This window comes from Vombatus ursinus, unplaced genomic scaffold (assembly GCF_900497805.2).
Source record: "Vombatus ursinus unplaced genomic scaffold, bare-nosed wombat genome assembly UNPS02003292.1, whole genome shotgun sequence".
In the NCBI taxonomy this organism is placed as follows: domain Eukaryota; kingdom Metazoa; phylum Chordata; class Mammalia; order Diprotodontia; family Vombatidae; genus Vombatus; species Vombatus ursinus.
The window spans coordinates 14898465-14923379 of NW_020943070.1; the positions used below are offsets into that span (position 1 = coordinate 14898465).

Consider the following 24915-nt stretch of genomic DNA (forward strand, 5'->3'; position numbering starts at 1 on the left):
CAATGATGAAACAGGGTTATAACAATGATACTTATATCTACCTCAAAAGGTGAAGGTCAAATGAAACAATGTACATAATGTGCTTTGTAAAGTATACTGGACAAATGTATTTTATCTACATTACCAGTGTATGAAGATGACATTTTCAATAGACAAGCACAACATTATCAACCCTAACTGGCTTGTTTACAATGCAAAACAAAGCCCATTGTCTTATATTTAAAAAGCTAAAATTCTACTCTATGGGAGGCATATTCAAGAGTAAATTATGTATGTGACTGTATGGCAAATGTTGCGGATGACACCAAGCCTTTCCTAAAATGTGCAAAGTGAATAGATAATAAAGACAGAAAGGTTTTTTTAAAGTTAACTTATATTCAAAATATTTTGTATAAACAATTATAATACTACAGAGTAGTATTTTAATACAAAGCAGTTCAAATATTAACTGTTCTTTAAACTGTTAAACTTTATTATAAATTAAAATTTCTTTACAAAAAAAATTGCACATAATAATTGACCACTCTTGGGTTCTGATGCACTGGCATATGTGATCGTTTCTTTATCTTCAAGTTAAACAGTCTCAGCAACGAGTCCAGAATGCAGAAGGGCAGTGAACAGCCCTCTTAGAGCCTTCAAGTGCACTAGCAGACTTGTGGCCATGGCAGTTACACTTTCCTTAAGATGGACTGCTTTTGTTTAACATCCTGTAATGAAGAATCTCAAAAGGTTTAAAAAGGAAAAAAAAAAAAAAAAAAACAAAATGGACTGTTTGATTTTTACTGTAAACACAGCCCTAGGAACTAATCCCAAACACGGATCTCTCAGGCATCAGAGAGTGTCAAGTGAATCAGGAATCAGCACAACATAAGGGGAGAAAAGTAAAATAAAAATAACAAAATAAAATAAAAATAAATGTCAGTCACTTTGATGAACTATACTTACGTACATGATGTTATGAGAATCTGGAAGGGCCTAGAAGCAGGCCAAACAGGAAGTCCATTTATCCAACTGAAGAGGGTCATGTTCATTGCTTCTGGTTTCAAGGACAGGAGATTGTAGGGGACTTGATATGATCAACAATGCTTGTCTGCCTTATACAGACCTTAGCCAGGGATCAGCCTAATCTTGAAGAATCATTCAAATGATTTTGGCAATTATATTAATGGGACTTAGGACTGACTGCACGCAGTGTTCAGTGATTCTTGCTTTCTGTTTTGTAAATGTTTAAATTTAAGAGCTCATTTAGGCTGACTCCAATCTCTTGGCACTTGGAAACTAGTTTTCTCAGGTTATCAGTTTTACCTCCTCCTGATGCTTCAAACAAGAGTTGCTGTAAGAGACAGGGAAGCAGACAACTAAGATTTAGCTAAAACCTGAGCATCACCACATCAATGGATATGGCACATGCAGAAAATTTTTAGGAAACTTCAAGGTGAAATGAAAGGTGAAAACATTACATCTTTCCACAGTGTTGCACACAGAGGTAACTTCTGAAAGGCTCTCTGATATAAATGGTGGACCTGCGAAAGAAAATATACACGATTCCATCAAACATGACAAAAAGTCCTATTTTAACAAAAACTATTCCAACGAATAACACGCTTTGGTCATTTAATAAATCATTAACCCATTGTGATCAAAAGCCAACTTACATGTTATAGTCTAATATATAAGAAACATGATGGCTGCTTAAATCTGGGCATTAAGTATAGAAAATGAGCTTTAAATCTTTCCATTTAAATACTTAAATTGATTACTTTATACAAAAATGATCTATCAACGCCAGCTTACCTCTCTCTGTCCTTTTAGAAAGCTCTCGGCAGCAATGGCTCTGAGAAAAAAGGATATAGAAAAGGAAGAAAATTATATATCTCTGAACATAATTAAGATGCCATTACTGGCAGAATAGTGACTGTGGGATGAGAGTACAAAACTTCCTGAAAGTAACAGGCTATACTTCCAATGAGGATAACCTATAGTGAAGAAAAAAAAATCCAACAATTTTTATCAACTTAACAAGAAGATAACATTCCAGTTTTTTATTATAAACAATATTGATGAAAAAGATCAATTCACTATTTAATAATGAAAATTACTATAACCTGTTGAGGATCAGGGAAGAAAAGGAGATCGTAAAAACAAAGCTACCACAAGGAGCACATTTCTAAAAGAATTATAATCATAAAAAAGGCCCTTGAAAGATATCATTTTAATTGTGCCCAGATTACTTGATAAATGTTTTCTTCAAGGAAAACAAAGATCTCCCCCACTTTTTAAACCAAGTATAAATATTAGCAGTTCCTCTTGGTATCCACAAAAAGGAAAAAAGGATGTCGGATTTCAGATTTACCTGTATGATGCAAATCTTATAAACAAAAGTATTAACTATGAAAACATGTATATGACTGTTGCATTACATTTTCCAGATGGCCAGGCATGTTGGGATATTATATGTAAACATCTTGGCTTGTAGTTTCAGAATCTGAACATTGCTTTCTTCCCATTCCTGCTGGAGTAGCCTGTAAAGTACATTCAGGAAAATGAACAGATCACTGCAACCATTGAAAATCCAAATATACTATATGAAGAGAATCATGTTGAACAAAACTGCCACATCTAGCTAATTCAGCTCCACCAGGGAAAACAGTAAGAGAAATTTTCACCAAATGCCAACTGAGAAAGTCAACTTCTATAATATCTTGCTACCTAAGAAGGCAAGAAGGCAAGCCAAGAATCTTGCCACGTGAGAAGTAAAATGCTTGCCTTTCACAACTATACAGAAAAAGCAAATAAGATGAGACCAAATGAGACACATAAGGTACTTTACAAAAATCTACAAGTGCTATATAAACATCAGCTATCTCTTCACATAAACTTTTCTAGAAAACTGAAACTTCTGAAAAGAAGTATTCCACCAACTTATTACTACTACTGGTCATTTTCTTGGGAATATGGAATATGCCCAACTTAAGGCTCCTTAAATGAAAATGTAAAGGTCTCTGAAATCATAACTAAACTGGTTTTGTATTCCTCCCTCAAACAAAAGGACAAATATGAACACAAAAAAAGATCCTGCCAGCAAGGATCAAGATTCAATCACTTAACACATTCAAAAGTCTCAGCTGTAATATAAGGCATACAGAAAAAAAGTTGTCCAATTTCCTGTTTATTCACACATTGTATATAAAAAGTTGTATTTCATAATACTAGCTCTTAATTTCAGTAGATCAGTCCCTTTACTTTTGAACCTATTTAGAATAAAAAAACTACTGACTGTACTGTTCTTAAGTCTTACTTCTTGTTTGTTTTTACCACTTCCAATGTTATGTTAACTGAAATACAGACACTTTAAAAGAAAGATAAGCAAATATACCTGATATACATACACCTAAGCATCTTGAACTCCATCAGCAACACCTGTGACTACGAGATTAGAGGATCACAGATTTAAAGCTTGAAGAGACCTTAAAGGTCATCTCATCCAAGCCCTTCATTTCGGATAAAACTGAGGCCCAGAGGAGTTAAGTGATTTGCCTGAAGTCACCAGGTCTGAGGCAGAGTCAGGACTCAAATTCTGGTGCTCAGACCCTAATACAGGGCTCTTTTCACAGCTCCACATTACTCACTAGGACGACCACACATCTTAGGAAAATTTTCTTAACTTCTTGTGAATAGTGGGGGCAGCAACACTCCTAAATGTCCAGGGTAGCTTTTTTGAACTGAGGGTTGGGGAGGGGGGGAGATTAAGGGGAGAGGGAGAAGAGAATGGCAGTGGAATCACTCTTATGGTCACAAGAACTAACCAGAAAGAAGTCTCCTAAGTTATTGTGTCCTAAGCAAGAGAAAGATCCTGGACAAAAGTGCTATTCAATTATGTAAAAATATCTCACAACCACCCTGGCCAGGAAGAGATTTTTTTTTTTAATAAACTGGTTGTAAATTGCCTGCATATATTATCCACAGCAAACTTTTATAATCTTAGGCTGTCTTTCCCATGTCACCTAGGATATCTCTCATCAGGTAATGAATGATCAAAGAATGCAAACTAATTTCAATATTAACCTAAAAGCACATTTTGGAGGTTTGGGAAGATAAAATTTCCTGGAGAAAAAACTATACTGAATTCCAAGTTAAAGAAAAAATAATTTCTGTACTGTCTAACACTTCTGTTTGTACTAGTAAGATTTATTTATACATTTACCTTTACCCTTTTATCTTTGAAGGATCTAAAAGCTCTGTGATCCTCATGTGAATGCTCTAATGTTAATGATTTCCTTATTAAGTCTCAAGTTGCAGACAGCAATGGAAAAAATTTCTGAAGAAACAGCTTTTTCTTAAACTTCCAAAAATGTTTTTTCAAATGAATAATGGTCACTAAGAAAATATTTATAGGCTGTTCCTTACCTCAGCGCAAGTCCAGGATTGGTTGGCATATTTGAGCAAAATCGTTCCAAGATTTTGGAATGCTGGGACTTTGGAACACAACTCAAATAAAAGAAAATAACCTGCAAAGTAAGAAGACAGGAAAATGAATGTAACTAAAAACATATCTAGCTAGCTATGAAACAAACAAAATGATATTCTCACATATATACGTAAATTATTATGACATATGGGGCTATAAACTGTTATTACTACTAATTAGTTGCTTTCCAAATATGAATTAGGAAATGTGGTCTACTAACGACAGCCACGTACTACAAAATACTATCTTTACTTGTTATGGAACCTTGGGGAAAGCATAGGCATTAATGTCTAAGCCTTAATGTCACCTGACATCTTGTTTACAGAATGCCTGTGTTTAAATGGTTTAATGTTTATAAGTGGTTTAAAATCCCAGAAATAAAGACTATTGTAGAAGTACAAAGCATAGACTTTAGGTTATCCTGATTAGCAAGAATATCTCCTAACAATACTATCAAAGAGCTTTACTAATTTGAAACTGGGAAGTTTCAACAATTTTGCAGTGGTCCATTATTTTATATGGCTTAAATTATATGATCAATAAGATGAGAACCTGAACTAAACAGGTATCATGAGTAATTTCTATTTCATCTGAAAAGGTGCCAATATTTTCAGGTTATGTTTTCCACAACTATATTTTCATCATAAAATATTAACAAAAGCAGCTACATTTAATTTTAGTAAACCTGTTCCTTTGAGTCATTTAATTTCTAATTTAATCATGGTTTCCTATCTCCATAAGTGGAAGTCAATTAACTGTGAAGTAATTCTAGTCTAAAATGATTTTTGAACTATAAATATCTCGGTGCTAATCTAGTTTTCAGTTTTTTCTCTTTCAAGAAAAAAGTATTTTATGTGACAAAAAACAACAAGTTCTGCTGCAACACAATCTTATAGCACAGTTGTTCTTGATAAGAAAGACAAACTAGGCCAAAAAAAAATTGATCCTGAGGATAATCAAAATTGACTATGAAATAAAGAAGGGAAATTCACTGTAGAACAACATTACATATCTTACCCTATTATGAAACTCATAGTTGGTCCAATAATCAGCAGTACTAAAAGGAATTGGGTATCGGGTAGGAACTGTCATCAAACATCTGTTCACTAAATCTGTAAAAATTTTGAATTCTTGAACTTTATTTTTGGATCCAACGGCTCTAGTGTTGGCAAAGACAAGGTAACTGTGTAGAAAAAAAAGAGACACTATTTTAAAATTCTATAACTTTTGAACCATGCATTTAATAATAACATACATTTCTTCATTTTGAAAACCCAGTTTCCATACTAAGAACAAGAACTTACTCCATCCAGATGTTCTGTACCATCTCTGAATGCATGACGGCCCCTAGAGCTGCCTCATATGCATCCACTGTTTCTTCAACACTTGTCTGAAGAGACTGACACAGGCTATTATGACAACAAAGAAAAACATTACATCTCTACAGATCAATTCTTAATTTGCATAACTGTATTAAAGTGAAGGAAAGGCAGATGTTAGAGACAGTATTACACAGCAATCTTTTATTTGATCTTCATTTTAACCATTATTTGCTGAATGATTCATCTGATTGTATATTATAAAAAGCGTAAATAAAAACTTCGATATTTTACTTCCAAATTCCTTCAAGCTTGCTTTTGGATTATACTCTTAACTTCACTTTAATTTCTCATAATTGTAATTTAATAAATGTTGAATGCATGCCTGGTATGTAATACATCTTTCTCCTCACACTAGATAATCTCTCACCAGTAGATCAGCCACAAATACGGGACTTGATGGGTTAACATCTCATCATCAAAATTTCCTTTACACAAAGGTGATGCAAAGTCAAAGGGCCCAGGAACATTCAACAGATATCTGAAAACAAGAATGTACACTATTGTTTGAAAAAGTTTCTTACAGAGAAGTAACTTTATTGTGTTTCTTTAAAATCTAAATTTGAACTAAGGTGAAATTGGATGTATTATGAGATCAGTGCTATAATCTTTTAAAAAATTTTAACAATTACACAAGACTTCTGAACTAGAACCAATTATATGGAAGAGATTCAACTGCGATTAAACTCACAATTATGAAACACTGGAAAAAGTAAAAAAATATGTAAAGTACAAACACAAACTTATAAATTAAAATCCTGCTGAGAAAACTGAACAGCAGTAGAACAAAAAAATGAGCTAAAATCAATACTTTATACCATATACATGAATTACAACTGGTTCAATGATCTAATTTTTTTTAAAACATTAAAAACTGAAAAAAGAGTTAATAGTAACTCAATTAGGGTGAAGAGATCCAATTTTGTCCATCTGTAAATAACTAATGAAAATTATCAGCAACAAAATAGATGGATTTAATTATATGAAAACAAAAGGACTTTACGCAACAAAAAAGAAATGTTAACACTTTTTAAGGGGAAAATATTTGCAACAATTTTGAGATAAGTCTGACAATCAGAGTGTGAGAAAATTATATGAATTTATTGAAAGATATGTTCAAATGATGTGCACCGGCAATTCAAAAAGTAACCAGAACAGAAACTGCTCCAACACGTTACCAGTCAGGACAATAAAGTAACATTAAGTTTGAGACAATATCTTTTAAAACTGTCAAACTGGCCAAAATAATTAGAAGCAATAAAACACAAATGTTAGTAGAGCTGTAGGAAAATAGGTACTTCATTAGATTGTGAATAGATTTTTGAGCTTCTTGAAGAGCAATTAGCATACAGAAGCCGTTACAAACTGACTGTATCCTCTCATTCAGACAAGCCTTGTACTAGAAATACTACTATTTATAATACCTGCCCCACAGGGTTGTGAATAAAGTGTTTTGTAAACTTTAAAACACTATATAAAAGTGAGCTATGATCTGGAGGATGTTTTTAAAAGAAAAAAAAAAAGGCCAATGTGTACAAAATCTTCATAGCTGCTGTTGCTAATGCCAAAAAGCTACATGTTTAATAACTGAGATAGCTGAATACATTTTTATCAACGTAAGGGAATATTATTGCATTGTAAAAGAATGAAAAACATGACAAGAAACGCACTTATTTATACATGAGGAAAAGTGAAAAAAGAATTAGAATATGCACACTGACTATATCAAAACAAGAGCAACAAAACTTCATAAATACACAGCAAATTCTTTGATCATATTTAATAAGACTAATAATAAAAACTTTTTAAAAAATGAATCATTGTCCTATGTCCTGGAGCTGCTGAAAAAGTTAATGAAATAATGAGTGTAAAAGTTCTTTATAAACTTTAAAGTACTACAATTTAGTAAAGGATTATTGCCAGATATTCACCTATATAGAAACATAGTTAAGATGAGTTTTTTGTATGTGGCTCCTGGATTCAGTCTCACAATAATAGTAATGAATCTCATTACATATTACATTATTATTTGTGTGTATATGTGTATGTGCATACAGATACACACACACACAAATATACATATATATAAAACTGTTATTCAAATAATTGCCTTCTAACTATTTTCCTCCAGACACTACCCTTTAGTCCACCCTCCACATTCCCCAATTCATGTTCCACATGGCAAGCTCCTGCATGGGCCGGCACCCAGTTTTGTCCACCTTTGTATCTCCTCCATTTGCGAAGCACAAAATTCTGCATAAAGTATTTGCTGAATTCAATTTCTAATCCATTACTTTGATCATGCCACTCTCCTGCTCAAAATATTAGTGGCTCCCTACTATATAAAATTATCAACTCTTTATCCTGGCATTAAAGTATGCATACAATCTGACTCCCAATCTACCTTTTAAATTTTACCTTTACTACTTACTTTGCAAACATTTAACGTTTCAACCAAATGAGAATACTATCACTTCTTAGATTTCCATCCCCCTGATGCTCATCTACAAGTCCTTACTTACAATACCTTCCATGCATATAAAGAATTCCCCTACTTTTCTAGCTGCTCAAACCCCTCCTTTTCCTAAGGCTCCCTTATTCCATGAGACTCTGAACCTCAACTCTCTTCCAGTTAGAGTATTCTCTCCACCTCAGGCTTTTTTTTCAGCTTGAATTCATAAAGCCCTTTCTTCATATAGCATAGAAATCTGCCTGCCAAGTTTTCCCCACTGACCCATCTTTTGTCCTATGAAGACACACAGGTTGTCTAACCTTTCTGCCTGAAAGCCAAATACTCGGGGGAAAAAGCAAAAAACAAAAAACTGTGAGGAAGGTAGGTTTCTTACCTTCCCCAAGCTAAACGCTCTCAATTTCTCCAACTGGTATATATGACAATGGGTCCGCTGTTAAAATTACCTCAGTCCTCTAGAACCACCCCACAATTATTCCAGTTGTGGCCTGAACATAGCAGTGCGGAATGCAAATGTCTACTTCCCTTACTGAGGCAGCTAAATGGACTTGGAGGAAGAAAGACCTGAGTTCAAATTCTGCCTCAGACAGATTATGTTCTAAATGTGTGATCCTGGGGCAAGTCATTTAATCTCTGACTCAGTTTCTTCAACTGCAAAACAGGAAACATAACAGCATAATAGACCCATCCCAGAGTTGTTGTAAAGATCAAATGAGATAATACTCTCAGCAAAATAGCTGGCACATAGTAGATGCTAAATAAGTGCTTGTTTCCTCCCTTCCCCCTCCTCCCCAGTTGTTGCTGCAAGATACCATCTTTCTAATAAGTAGTCCAAGATCACAATAGCACTTTTTGCTACTATATATAGCTCTTCTATACACTAAAAAGATAAGCTTTCAGATAAATTTATTCCAATAGTGTACTTGACATTGATTTAACCTAAATGTAAGGTTTTAAATTAATTATCAATAAATCTCAGTACAGCAAAAGTGCTACATGGAATCTACAAAATATTCAACCTCTTGGCCCAAAAATATTTTCTTGCCCTGCCTTTCAGCTCTGATGTTATTCCTGTATTCTGTCTGTCTCCACTCCTTCATCCCCTAGCCCCAGAACCTTGCATCTTTGAACCTGGCTGTCAGCACGTACTGACAACTGCCTCTCACTCAGCTACCTGCCTTTTTTGATCCAACAGCCTGCCTGTCTGTTTGACTACCAATTGTATTCCACCTCAAAGGACTGTTCTCAGAATCAAGTAAGATAATAGAATAAATAATAATTTCATAAACTGAGCAGTTTCAGGAATACAGAAGGTACTTAAAAATGATTATCCACCCCACCCTCTATTAAGATTGTCTATTTGCTGTCTCTCCCTATGCATGCTAGCCCATTTCTTTATTCAGTGCTACACATTTTCCACAATTGTCTCTCTCAACACTTTCTGTATCTTAAAATACCACTGGTAACATGCTGCAGCCTACTTGCAGCCTTTTGGGAACATAACTTTTTGCATTATTTGCAAACAAAAGCAGCACTAGAATAACAATGTTATTAATAAAAGACGGCCTTCTTATAATGGCAAAAGCAGGGTCCCTTGTTACTACCTCATTTTGGTCAAGGACATTAACACAGCTTCTTACTCACACAATGCCTAGTGAAGACTGCTAAACCCCCATGCATGAGTAAAAGCAGCAGGGGCGCCAAGTAATTTCTAATCACTATCAGTAAGTCTTAAATGACGAATAAATCAAACCAATGAATCCAGTGCTTTCCACTGTTTTAAGTGTGCTCTCCAATTATCTCTACAAAAACCTACCGAAAGAGATCTATGGGATTATGTTCCTCACACCCAAGTTCAAAAAATGGTGCAATAAATTCTCGCAACAATGGAAGAATACTGTCAGATCGATCCTATTAAAAAAACAGAAAAAGAGGTGCATATTAGGTCACTGAAGTTAAACTGAGATTTAGTGTTCTAGGACAAATGAGTGCAAAAGAAGCCCACGTGGAAGGGCTGGGGCACAACAGAGTAGACTTCTTTGCTATTTAGTGGTCTCCAAACTCACAACAAGCTCTTCACAATCTGCCCCAACCTACCTTTGTAGCCTTATTCCATATACTCAAGTAGTTACGCTGGCTTTCTCATTGGTACTCCTACACAATATTCCACTGCTGTCCCCCACATCTGGAATGTCCTCTCTTCCCTTCTCCCTCAAATGCTAATGTATAGCCCCCAAAGATTACCTGATATCTTTTATATACACCTATAAGTGCACGTGTCTCCCCCCATAGAATGTAAGCCACCTAAAAGGCAGACACGGTTTTGCTTTTGCACCCCTATATGCCTGGAACATAGTAGGCATTTAATAAATGTGTGCCAATTAACTGACAAACCACAGACTTACAAGTAACTACAGTCAGTTCTAGATTAAAATCTGAGCTATGCACATTGTTTTCAAAATCTGTGTGCCACACTTTACCTTCGAGATAAGGAATTTGCATAAATGATAAAAAACTTCTGCATTCTGAGGATGTTTTTCAAATGTACTAAGCCACACTGCACTGGCTTTGTCTTGCTGGTCCAATCGCAAATATAAAGCCACAAGGGTTTCCAACAACTGGCAGTTCACAGGACAGGATGCCAATAAAGACCTACAGAGCTCCACTGCAGACTCACACCTTTAAAATAAAAGATATCTTAATAAGGTGAAAAGATCAACCTTCAAGTGAAAGGTCAATGGTTTGCCAAATAAAGTTTACCTGTCTAGGAGCTGCAGTAAAGCAATCAAGTTTGTGTATAGTGGAAGACAGACTTCTATTTTTTCAGCAACAGCAAGGCCTTCATCAGTACATGCTTGAATTGCATCTGTATCAAAAAAGGGCGACAAAATTCTTCTTCAATTCAACTAAAATCAAAAGATTATAACACTTAAAGACATTGGTCCACAGGATAATCCAAAAAGCCAACCATCACCTCCGTGTTGTCATTACTTTCTTTCGCTTCTCTGAACTCTTAGGCTCATTTCCTATAGCATGTACTTTAGACCTTTTCCCTATTCAAGTGCTTGTTGCCAACTCCCCGACCCCTGTATTACTCTTAACCAATGACCTTGTTTCCCCTTGCCTCCTACTTAACTGAAAAGATGGAGACCATACTGTGTGGGTGCTCGTTAATATAGTGTTCTTCATTTCAATATGCTTTTGTCTCTTCAACGGTCCTCCCTTCTTTACTAAAGCATCTCAAAATAAGGTGATCTTCCTTTGTCCTCCACTAGCTTCATTCCTTCCCCCTTCAAACATTCTTAGATTTCCCTGTCTTACTGTCCCCCAGCTATTCTCACTACCTTCTTCATTCCTCAACACATTGAAACCTGGTTTTTCTATCTACTGTTCTTTAGTTGTGGTCTTAAATGTTACCAGTGACTGACTTCTAATCCAATCTCAAGGCTTTTTCTTTGGTTTTTATCCCATCCTCCTGACCTCTGAAGCAAAATCTGACACTGATGAACATCTTTCCCTTAATCCTCAGATTCTCTCTGATCTTTTTTTTCCTTTCTTCACCAAGCCCCCCATTTCCTACACAAACACACGCACACAATATGTGGATATATGGCCAAGTTTTATTATAACTTGGGCCTCTGCTTTCTCTCTGAACACTATTATTTCCTCATAAAAACATCATATGGCTTCAACTATGAATTCTATGGTGATGACTCCCAAAACACCATCATGAAAGGACCAACTTTTCACCCAAGTTTAAGTCTTTTAAGTCTCTTACTTCCAATGCTAAAGGACAATTAAACTTAAGTGTCACATTGCCGTTTTTAATAACACATATAAAGCCAAACTCAACATATTCCTTCCCACCAAATGAGCTACTCTTATTTCTGCTAAAGGCCTCATTAATCACCAGAGTCTCAAAACCTTGTAATCATCTTAGATTCTCCCCCCCATTCATCCTTCATATCTAATCAACACATCAACTCTTTCAATTCTTCTTTCATTCATCCTCAGATTCCATCCTAGCCTAGGCTTGTTGTAATTAGCTCAAAGCTGATTTTTCTACTTTAACAAAGATTTATTAAGGGTCTACTACATGCAGAGTCCTGTGCTAGGAGATAAAGAAATACAGAGATTCAACAAAACACAGTCCCTGCCCTCTTAGAGCTTAAAATACAGGACAGGGATAAAACATATAGATATACACAAACAATTCAAATAAACTAATAAAGACACATGATGGGGTATTTGATGTCCTAGCCCAGAAAGGCTGACTATGGATATTAGGGAAAGCTTCATGGAAAAGATAGCATCTGAGCTGAACCTAAAAGAATGAGTAGAATTACTATATTAATACAACTACAAAGCACTCTTTACATAAATACAAACAGACCTAAATTAACTGCTCATGTTTGGGCTGTGCCAATATAATAAAAATGACAATACTAACTAAATTATTCAGTGCCATAATCAATTATAAAATTTATCTGGAAAAACAAAAGAACAAAATCCTCAAAAGAAATAAAGTAAAATAAAAGTGGAAAGGAAAATCTCAAACTATTCTATAAAGCAACAATCATCAAAAACTATTTGGTACTAGTTAAAAAATAGAGGTCAATCGGGGAATAAATTTAGTCATACAACATAAAGAAGGAAACAAAACATAGTAGCATAGTATTTGACAAACCCAAATAACACAACTGTTGGGGGTAAGGATATATACACTATTTGACAAAAAATCTGAGGAGGCAGGTGCTCTTATTATCCCCATTTTGAGGCAGACACAAATTGACTTGCCCAGGGTCATGCAGCTATTAAACATCTGAGGCAGGATTTGAACTCATGTTTTTCTGAGTCCAGGCCCAGCGCTCTATCCACTGTGCCACAAAACCGCCTCAGTTATGGTTGTTGTTATTTGTTCTTCATTCTCAAAAAAGACTATGGCATCAGGAAGGTGGTGCCATGACTTGTAAGTGAATTGGATTTAAGTGAGTGAGGGCTGTGCAGAGTTAGCAGCCTCACTTTCTCCTCCAGAGTCATCTGGGTCTAGTGGCAAGATATGGATCAGGATGGCTAGAGATGACTCAGATCAATTATGGTATCTTGCTACTGGAGAGGCTGAGGACGGTGGACCACTTGAGCTTAGGAGTCCTGAGCTGCAATGTGCTAAACTGAATGGGTTTCCAAACTAAGTCCAGCATCAATATATAGGTTACTTAAGGAGAATGAACTAGCATAGGCTGGAAATGAAGTGAGTCAAAGCTCCCATGTTAAGCAGCAGTGACATCAGGCCTGTGACTGGCTGTTGCACTCCCAGCCTGGGTAAGGTAGGGGAGACCCAATTCATCTGTCCCACTCTCACCCAAAATAATAACAATGGAATTATATTGTAAGAAATGACAAAAAGGACAGTTTCATAGAAATTTTGGAAGGCATGTATAGACTTATGCAGAGTAAAGAGAGCAGAAACCATCAATACAATAAGCAACCAAGATTTCAGAGAGTGATGAAGAATGCTACCCACTTCCTGACAGAGGAATCAAGGAACAGAATGAGATACACATTTTTAGCTAACATATGGATTCAATTTGTTTGCATATTCCTATTTGTTACGAGAGCGTTCTCTCTTTTTTTTTTTGGAGTGGGATGGGAGAAGAACTAGCAATAACACTACCCCAAAAAAGCCAGTCATTAAAACATTTTTTAGTGCACAGAAGAAAACAAAAGGGAATTCAGAAGGAAATAGTGACAAATTGTGGATTTTTTTTTTAAAAAAGCAAGCTGCACAATTTCCCAAATAATCTTCTTCTGTTCCACTTTGTATATATAAATATTCTTTTAAAATTCAATTGTGAAATAAAATTAGAAAATGGCTAGTATTTTTAACAAGTAGAGATAGAAAGGAAGCTATAGATAGGCACAGGAAATACCATGAGAGAATCAGACAATCAATTAATAAATATTCATTAGGTGCTACTATATACTAGGCATTGTGCTAAGCACTGAGAGATGTCAAAGAAAGTCTAACAATTTAGGCTGTGTACTTGAAAAACACTGAAGTACATACTGGCTAAAGCCGAAGGTAGTACTGTAGGAACAAAAAGGTACTTTTTCCACAGAAATAGATTATAGAGGATTTTGAATTACAGGCTAAAGTGTCTAAACTTTGTAACAAGCCACTGAAGGGTTGTGAATATGGGATACATTAGGAAGACTCATTTGGAAGCAGAAAGAAGGGTAATTACAAAACAGAAAAAGCAGAAATGGGAAACCTAGTTGAAAGCCCACTGTAATAGTCCAGGATGGATGGTAATGAAGGGTAGGTTGATATCAGTGGGAAGAACTGATATGGTCAGACAACCGAGATAAGAGAAATCATAGGAATAGATGGAGGGATTGGGGGGGGGGGAGCATCACGGAATCAAAGATTCTGATCATGGGTGACAAAGAATAAAGAGGGAAATTGCTTCAATCCAGGCTATGCTATTTTTTGCCATGCTGCTCCAATAAAAAAGAAGTCTGCATAGATTTTAAGGCTCCCCATAACTAGCATGAACTAAGAATCTCCCTGACAACATACAAATGGTTATTTTGGTCTTTTAAACCCCTATTGAGGGGAAACTCATCCCAAAGCAATTTATTCCACTTTTGGATAGTGTTCACAATGAATGTAATAAAAAATTTAAATCAAGTCTAAAACTGCCTTTGTCCACAATGCTTTTCTTAAATCCTTGCCAGTGATAATTTAACATCACCTGTGCTAACATTCTTAGGTTTTAGCAATGCTTCCTAGATTCCTTCCAGCTGGATGGCTTGTGCCCCTATCAATCACCATGCAGTGCGACGTGTCTTGTGGGGTACTCTACCAAATTCTGGATACATGTCCCTTCAACCACCAATACTCCTCTCACCTTACCCATGGTACCTGACTATAACTTTAGTCACGTCTTTATTACTTGGAAGACAAAGGGCTGCTGCTTCTTTGGCGGGGCTTCCAGCTCCTTTCCTTTCTGAGAATGACCTCATATTTAGGCTCAAGTATTCAAGGATCCTTCTTCCCTTTCTCCATCCAACCTCCTGACCCAGGCCAGGATTCCCATGTACCTCCTCACACCCGTTCATTCTGTGTTCATTCACTGAAGCCTTTCTGGATTTTTTCATGTGTGTGCGTGTGTGCGTGTGTGTGTGTGTGTGTGTTTTTGACTCCTCCAACCTCTGTGACAACCTGGGAAGCACAGAGGTATTTCTCAAGACCCCGAACCTCTTTTCTGGAGGGAAATCACTGCTCTTGGAATGCAAAAAAGAGTCATTAGCTCTGACACACACGTAGACACCTGATCTATGCAGGCCACTGCACCATCACAAGAGTCTCCCTATCCACATCTGAAGTGAAATTCACAATCTATTCTTGTTTGCACACATAGTTTCCCCTTAGCAGGCTGCTGTGGCAGACTCTTAGTGTTGTTAGTACTGCCCTCACATCGTCATCTCATTAGTACCTAGACAGTCCTTTCTCTTATCTTACCCTGACCTTACCAATTTAACTTCCTTCTCCTCTGCTCTATCCTGTTCCAACTCTGGTCCTACATCTATATGATCCACATCCTCCTCAGCTACATCATTCTATCATAGGCAGATACTGTCTAGTTTCGTGATAGCCTATAATTCAGTAAAGACTTGCTGCTATACTCAAAAAATATTAATTCAAGATAGTTAAGATACACTACGTTTACAATCTCCTTAGTAGTTAACCATATACGTTAACACTTCTTCACTACATAATCTGTATTCCCTGACTACTTTTTAATATGTGGCAACATCTTCAAATAAGTACACCAAAAATGGTTACACAGTATAGGTTCTAGTTTTTTTAAATGGTAGTTTTATTTTCCAAGAATAAGTTGCCCTATAAATTCCCTTCTTTATTCATCTATTGATCTATCCTTAATGGTTTATTTCCTCATATAAAGCACAATTAACTGTATGAAATATTTACACACGTTCTTACTAGTATATTCAAATGAACTGCTGAATCACTGAAACATCTGAACAAAAATGCTCAATTTAAATAATGTATCAGCATTGGTGGTCATGTTTTGCTCTAAATAATTTCAAAACTTGTACACACATACCTTCAAAAACAGCTACTAACATGTCATGATCAGTCTTCACATCTTGAGTTGTTTGCCATGGAATTAAAAATAGCTCTTTGTTAACAATCCTTGAAGGATTGGCATTAGATGGATCATAAAATTTCAGAGGGAGAACGTTGAATTCAATGAGATGTATGTATGCCAGCCAAGCCAAACATCGATCACTCGCTGAAAGGTGTTCCGCTACAATTTTCTCATTGGCCGATTTCAATGCATTCTATGTAAAATGAAAAATTAATCCAAAATAATTTTTTAAAATAATAGACACACCAGAATAAGCTTCAAAAAAATGGAGGGCAAAGAACAACAAAAAACGCCTCATTTCTCTGAACAATTACGTGTTTGACAAAAGCAATCAAAAATCTGCTGTGGAATACAATGTCAACAGTTCAAGAAAAACATTTAACTAAAAAAGAAGGAAGTGGCCACGGTGAAAACTCTTTCAAGAATATGTATTCAATTAAACGCAGCATTTTTTTTTAAGCCAAATTGTCTTAAATAAGATTTATATTTGTAAAAGACCACTGATTTTTAATAAATGAAAATTATATGCTATAATGAAATTATTCTAACAAAATGTTAATACCAACTTAAAGATAATTTTCAGAAGTTTAATAAAATGATTCAAGAAAAACATGTAAACAGTGGCTCGACATTCAAAATCTGCTTCAATCAAGTAAAATTAAGGTTTACCACTAGTGGTTAGTGATACTGTTCTTAAGGCTCAAATCTGCCTTAAGATTTGAATATCTTACATATAACTAATGTATCTATTACATCATACATTGTATATCTAACACGAGGAAGTTTTCCATCTATGTAACAGAGTCTTCAGCACAATACCAGTTGAAATGTTAGAAGTCAATGCTCACCTGTAGGATGGCAAGGGCATTCTGGCATCTTCCTGTGAATAAGCTCAACTGAACTCTAAACAAAAGAGACTCCAACAGCTGGAAGGACAGGAGATCCGAATCCTCGCGCTCCGCTGCTTCCATAAGGAATTGGAGCATCCTACCACATACGTAATCCTTTCCATCAAAAGTGGTTTCTAGATTCAAGAACTGTCAAAAAATGGTTCATACAATTAAATCATACTTTATATACAGAAATGAACCATGATCATGGTTGATTTTATTAAAGTAGTAGCATAAACTTAAGATTTTCTAGTATTCGTTACTAACCAAACCCATCTAAGCCATGTTTCAAGAAACCGTAAGTTAGAAAGTCAAGTTTAAATGGAAATGACATAATAAATAGGAATATAATTTAAAAAAAAATTATGTAGTACAATTTCATCTTTCCTTTATCAAGGATTTAAAAATTACAACTACTAACCAAACTGACTAAATATAAATACTAACAAAATACAAAATAGATTTCTTGACTGAAATTCTTTTTTTCTATTTTTTATCTTCCTCAAGGGGACAAGAAAATGAGATTGTTTTCTCCTTGCCTAGCCTAAATTGCTACAAATCCTAAGAAAGTAACTTATCTCTGAGATTATTAGAAACAGAAGCTTTCAGAGGTTACTTATATTCTCTTGACATGTTTCACCAATTTAGAGGTGGGAACCTTCCCCTTCAATTTGCAGAAGCCAAAAGATGTGTTTGTTTAAAGAAAAAGAAAAAGGTGAGATTAAATGATTGCTAAGGTCCCATCCAGTTCTAAATTTTATGATCCTATGAATACATGAGAATCTACTTGTAGACTAAAACATAAAAAAACCCAGTCAAATGAATTTGTTTGATGACCTCAATATTTACTTCCTATGTGTGTAACTGTAATTCAAAGAAAAATTTGTGCCAATATTTACTTACAGTCCACCAAATTTGGTAATTTGGAGCATATTCTACAGCTGTTTCACACATCTCTTGTACCTCCTCTTTAGTTCCTCTTTTTGAGAACAATCTGAGGTAATGGCACCAGATTTCAGAATTTTCTTTGTTGTTCTCCAATGCTCGAGCCAGAACATTTAAAGCTGCATCCAAACACTCTGAGGAAGAACTGTGTATTGTTTGTTGTTAGTTTATATGTACACATGCTCACGTGTGTGTGTATGTGTATTGTACATGTTTAATACTTTTTAAAAATTCCTTGAAAAACAACAAGATAGGCAGCTAGGTGGCACAGTGGATAGAGCATTGGCCCCGGAGTCAGGAGGACCTGAGTTCAAATCCAACCTCAAGACACATAACACTTACTAGCTGTGTGACTCTGGGCAATTTAACCCCAATTGCCTCACCAAAAACAAAAACAAAAAACAAAACCCAAGATTGTATATACGTACCCAGGATTGCCAATCTAACAGTTTTTTTAATTTACTAGTTTCTTATTTTTGAAAAATGGGCTTCCTGTACCACATGTGTAAATGGGTTATCATATATACTACATCTATCTACTAGGTACTTCATATGAATTAGATATCAATTTTCTCAATGACAAGGTAGATTTGAACTAAGAAAAATGTATTTTGAATTTAACACTTCCGGCTATGGACTGAACAACAAAAAGATTGCTTTTTAAATGAATGTTCAGTGAGTATTTATCACAGACAAAAACAACACAGTATTATAAAGCCACAGGTTTATCACCTTTAAACGTGCTTCAAGTCAATGTTCAGTAATGCCTTTTATGGGTTTATACTGGTCCAAGAAAAGTTAAACAACTCTCTCTCAAGGCCAACTACTGCCAACTCAAAATATCAAAGCATTCAATATAAAAGACCTTTTCAACGGTCAAGGACTTGCTATCTCCTGGAGAAGATAATTCTCTCTCTCACGATCCTATTCATAAAATAAGGTACAGTTGTTTTGGCCTTCACTCAGTGAGTCACAAAAGAAAACACTGTAATTGATCCCTGCAACACAGGAACCACCCATAAAGGATACTAAATGAGCAGAAAACTCAAATGAATGCACTAACTTAACATTCTGTTACATTATATCGTAAGAAAAATACTTCTAAAATTTATCTTAAGATTTTAGTTAATGCATCCATCATTAAAGCACAACAGAGCCAAGTAAGAAATATCTGGTTGGTATAGGTACAACTGCAATCTCTTTGGACACTTGCATCAGAAAAAGCGTATCCCATAAGAGAACATTCTACAACACAAATACTCTTATCAAATTTAGTTTTTAAAATCAGCAACTTCTCTCCAATGTTTCACATAATTCATCACATATGTGACTAAATGCAAAATAACAATTAGCTTTCAGGATGTTGTGATCACATTAAATCTACACATTCTTCAGTGCTTAAATTTTTGTTTTACTTCTAATTTGGCCCTCCCACACACCCACACATCCATGCTGCCTATGAAAAGGGAGAGCACAGTCTCAAATGGAAGGGGAAGAGAGGAACAAAGATGCAGAATCTTCATATGGGGGCCATTTCTTCTCTCCCTCTATCAGTGGTAAATTGTCATCACTCACTTACATAGTGAGAACATTCTTTCTAGTCTTGCCAAACACACAGAAGCTACTGACAGCTTTCAGAAGCTGTTACCATCATTACACACAGATCAAATGCCCTAGGTGTGTGACAGAGTACATTTAAGTGAATGTATCATCTTTTGTTTAGCTCATCCATCATCATGAATTACTCAATTAAGGCTGAAAAAAAGTCAGCATACAAATTTAAGATCTAGCTTTAACACAAATACTAAATAAAATAATGCTGCTCAAAATGCCCCTAAGTCAATTCACCAAAATTTGCATTCACTGAGTCAAAACCCACAAATTTTGCTGAAATGTCATAAAACATTAATCTGTTCCCTCCTAAAATGTTTAACATGAGGGAATCTCAAGTGGCAAAGTTCTTGTTTTATCATCATCTTTTAAATTTGATAGACTGTCATTTGACATTTTTACCAGCAATTACTCCATAAAGCATCAACTATTTTCCATTTCAACAACCTCCATGCTGAACTAAGCCATCTGGAGTTAATGCTCCAATATAATTTATTACTCATACTAAGCTCATGTACAGCTCAAGATCTAATCTTAAACCTTTTCTAACTGCTTTTAAACAATAAGGTGCTTGTGGCTTTGACAAAGAAACAAAGACTCCTTTTAACACCAAAAAGGAAACCTGATTACTACAGGTGAAATAAACCTCAAACACATAAAAATATAAATGTACAACAGATTTGCTTACACAAAGATAAGATTGACCTACCCCTCGTTCTGATTTAAGTACTTGTATGCAAGCTTGATCCAGAGCTGTACATCAGAAGGGTTTTCAAGCACACTTGCTTCCAGGTTAGAAATGTCATCAGTCTCATTTGTAAAGTATCTGACATCATCAGGAGTGACAACAGCATCCAAAACTGGAACACTGGTCTGGTGTTCAGGTGGGGGAGCTAAAAGGGAAAATATTATTCAGTGGAAAAACTCCTTGGCTCCTAGACAAAGAACTGTGCTAATGAACAGAAACTGACTGCCTAAGGAAAGATAATTTAACAATCATAATACAAGCAGCTAACATTTATATAGCACTTACTATGTGTCAGGCATTGTGCTAAGCACTTTACAATTATTACCTCACTGGATCGTTACAACCACCCAGGAAGGTAGGTGCTAGTATATCCCCATTTTATGGATGGGGAAGCTGGGTGCAAGCAACCTAAGTAACACAGCCACTAAGTGTCTGTGATCAAATTTAAACTCAGGTCTACCTTTCTCCAGGCCTTGGTCCTGCGCCACCAACTGCCCCATCTCACCTACTTCATTCAACAATCAGTTAAAAGAGCATCTTGTACTCTCAAGATTCAGAATCTATTGAAATGCAGCCTAGTTATTAACAGTGAGTTATAGATCCTGTTAATTGTATTCACCCCAATTTTGTTATAAAATGAAATTTTAAAACACCATAGACCCCCAGGTTGGAAGGAGTCTCAATGGTCATAATGCCCAACCCTCGCCTGAAGCATGAATCTGGTTTTTTTTTTTTTTTTACCACCAAGTGATCAATCAACCCTCATTTCAGGACCTCCAGGGTCAGTAAATTCACTGTACACGAAGGATACCATTACATTTTCAAACAGCTGACTGATAAGAAGTTCTTTCATATAAGCAATAAAAATCTGCCTCTCACACTAGTTCTTTCCTGAGGCCAAGCAGAATAAGTTTAATATCTGGTCAATCCAACAGCCTTTCAAATACACGAAGACACTAACACATCTCCCCCACTCTAAAGTCTTTTCTCAAAACATCTCAGTCCTATCAATCGATCCTCATTTACATGATTTCAAGTTCCTTACCACCTTGGCTGACTTCCTCCAGAAGCGCTATGAAAGAGATGAAAGATCACCAATGATCTTTCTAAATAAGGTCAAAAACTAAATACAGTACTTTAGATGCAGTCTTACCAAGCAAGAACACAATGAACAGAACCAGCATTACCCTTATTCTCAATAAAGTACTTCTATTAACGCAATCTAAGTCAACTTTTTGATTTTGTGGCTGTCACATCACATTAAACTCCAAAATGAAGTACATTTTAAATATTATTTAAATAAATCTGAGCTCTGAGAAATGTTACAGAAATATAAGCGAGGTGGTACAACTAATAAGAGTACACTTTTCTCATGTGGGTAGTTTCTTAAATTCACATAAATAAACGTAAGTCAGAAATTTCTTTAGAATCAAGATTATTCCAATAAGCAAATTATTATGCAGAGCTCCCACAACAATTTCAAAAAGGACTTTTGTATCTTAATCTTTTTTCTTACCGTATTTAATAGGTCCTGTGGATTGTTCTTCATCACTGCTACTGTTACTATTATCTGAAACAGGTTTTCTCCAAAACTTTGGCCTCCATTTCCTTTTTTCCTTATAAGTTGTAAATGGAGGCGCTAAGACAAAAGAACATGAACTGGTTGAGATATATATTGTTTGTGAGACAACCAAGCAATAAGCTATATAATGAAAATGTCAGTATATATATATATATATATATATACACACATATATATATATATACATACACACACACACACATATAAAATATTCTATACAACACAATGCCATGTGAAGAACTTGTTTTCCAAAGATTCACTACATAACATTACAAACTGCATTTTCCTTTAAGTTACCATAAAATAGTATATTTTAAGTACAACTTAAGGGAAAAGTACTTACTATGACCTTTACTTTCATTGATATTACTAACAAGAAGAACAGCCATCTGGTCCATTGACATTCGATCTTTGTTTACACCAAAAAGTTTTTCGATGTATTTTTCTGAAATTAGAACAATGCTATCTTTATAAACAGTGTATAGAATTGAGGTGCATATACTTGTATTATACTGTTTCATGATGGAAAAGCCCAGGGGCACATTTCTCCACCCCTTCCAAGTCTCCAGACAAGAGAGTTGGGCAAATGTCACACAAAATGAGATAAAAGTACAGATCACAGAAATAGAAGAGAATGAAAATAAGATATATGTGAGATGGTAAAAATGGTTAGGAAGAACATAAAGAAAATGAAAAAAATGAAAGTATAAGGGCAGGTAAAAAAAACAGCAAAAAGAGTCAAGAACAAAAAGAATTGTATAATATCACTTAGTAAAATTACCATTCTATCTATCTAAGGCCAAGTCTGTTATCTAAAAATTTCTTAATAATCTCACAGCATCTTCCGCTCAATGAAAGATGGAAAAATAAACTGAAAAATGCTATAGATAAAATAAACTGGCTATAGTGAATTAAAGCTGGAACATATTATGTGAAAATTTTAATAGAATTCAAAATTATCAAAAATCTAAAATCACATTATCTTGGTTAGCCAAGACAATGTGCAATGCAAAATAAAAAATAAGGTCATTCATCAAAATGAGTGACACACCAAAGGACAATGTTTTATTTTGAAGTATTAATGCAGTTCTTAGACTGTATAAGGGGTTTAAAAGAAAACTCCTAACAGGAAATATTTTTATTACCTTTTCATACAATTTTAGAAACTGTAATTTTCTTAAATACTGTCCAAATTCTAAAAAGATCCATTGATTTTTTTAAAATCTCATCATCAATTTGGACATATTGGAAGCTATAGAAAATGTATATTAAGCTACAAATATAAAATATATCTTAATTTTAAAAAACTAACAATTATATAGTAATTATATAGTATATATACTATACAATATATATACAATTATATAGTAATTACATAGTATAAAGTTTTCAAAGCATTTTTATATATTCATTTCATATGATCCTCACAGTAACCTTATGATGTGGGCATTATAGGCACTATAATCATCACTTTACAGGTAAGAGAACTGAGGTTTAGAGGTTAACTCTGCTAGCAAACCCATTCAAAAAGCTATGTTTTTTTTTTTTTTTTTTTAAAAACTTAGTATTTAAGAAATGCCAATAATGAATAGCATGAAATTTAGGATCACAAATATAAAGCTGGAAAGAACCCTGGCAATCATCTAATCTAATCCTCTCCTTTTTACAGGGAAGGAAACTGAGGCCCAGAGAAGTAAAAAGACCTGCCCAAGATCACAACGGTGTAATAAGTGTCAGAGGTGGCAATGAACCCAGAACTTCCTGATGTCAATTTCAGCACTTTGCCATGTTTTGCTGCCTCCACAGTAACAGTGATGAAAAGCAGTAGGATTTTTTTTTTTCCCCTTAGAAAAGCTAACTACTCGGCTTTCTTGGCTAAAAAGAATTGAAACCACATGGAAAGTTTCATTTTCACAGACAATCACACTTGGTTTTGCACTTAAAATAATCAAGCATCCTTATTTTATGTGCTGAATAATCTCTACGGATAGTGTTTCATTCTATCTTATGCAAGATACATACTAAATAAAATGAAAATGTAATTTTAAGTTTGTTAAAGTTGACAACGATTCAATTTAAATTCTGCATCTTTCTAGAACTAAGGTAGATTCTTTTTTTCAGATGTGATGCAATTCACAGTAGAGTGGAAAGGAGGGATTTGGAATGAGGTAGCCTGACTTCAAACACTGACTCTCACATTTATTAGCCTCATGATGTCTTCATCTCCTGGGTCTCAGGCTCCTCCATAGTAAACAATGAGAGACCTCACCTAGAAAACTGTCTGCACCAATGACCATCCCCTCCCCAACCAGCTCTCTAGTGAGAACCCTAAACTCAGAAACTGCACAGGCATTTATGGGTGTTTTTTTTAAAGGGCAGAAAGTTTTTAAACCACTGAATCTGAATAGTTTCTCAGGACCTTATATGGCAGCCAATTAAGCAGCCGAACTGGGAGATTAAAAAAGGTCTAAGCTTTCACAGTAACACTAGAGGAGATCAAGTCCCCTGAGTCAGCTAATGCAACAATTCTGGCTATGAATGGATTCCAAATATAGAAAGGTTTAGGATTTTCACACATTAAGGTTTTCAGGGGCATCAATAAAAACATACAACTTAGTCACCACCCACTCTCCAGGGAGAATAGC

The 24915-nt window shown here is 35.2% G+C and overlaps 1 protein-coding gene across 1 annotated transcript in view; it reads right to left on the bottom strand.

Moving 5' to 3' along the window:
* Positions 1 to 444: 444 nt before the first annotated feature.
* Positions 445 to 24915, bottom strand: part of ZFC3H1 (zinc finger C3H1-type containing) — a 65403-nt gene continuing 40932 nt past the window's right edge. The window contains exons 19-35 of the mRNA XM_027872258.1: positions 22614 to 22715; positions 22205 to 22327; positions 20650 to 20833; positions 18288 to 18474; positions 17343 to 17531; positions 16450 to 16687; positions 11078 to 11183; positions 10798 to 10996; positions 10134 to 10228; positions 6218 to 6328; positions 5773 to 5877; positions 5486 to 5651; positions 4408 to 4508; positions 2421 to 2522; positions 1795 to 1834; positions 1461 to 1523; positions 445 to 1333 (exon numbers count right to left, since the gene is read on the bottom strand). Coding sequence (XP_027728059.1) covers positions 1196 to 1333; positions 1461 to 1523; positions 1795 to 1834; positions 2421 to 2522; positions 4408 to 4508; positions 5486 to 5651; positions 5773 to 5877; positions 6218 to 6328; positions 10134 to 10228; positions 10798 to 10996; positions 11078 to 11183; positions 16450 to 16687; positions 17343 to 17531; positions 18288 to 18474; positions 20650 to 20833; positions 22205 to 22327; positions 22614 to 22715 — 2249 coding nt within the window. The 3' untranslated portion in view covers positions 445 to 1195. The remainder of the gene's footprint in view (positions 1334 to 1460; positions 1524 to 1794; positions 1835 to 2420; positions 2523 to 4407; positions 4509 to 5485; positions 5652 to 5772; positions 5878 to 6217; positions 6329 to 10133; positions 10229 to 10797; positions 10997 to 11077; positions 11184 to 16449; positions 16688 to 17342; positions 17532 to 18287; positions 18475 to 20649; positions 20834 to 22204; positions 22328 to 22613; positions 22716 to 24915) is intronic.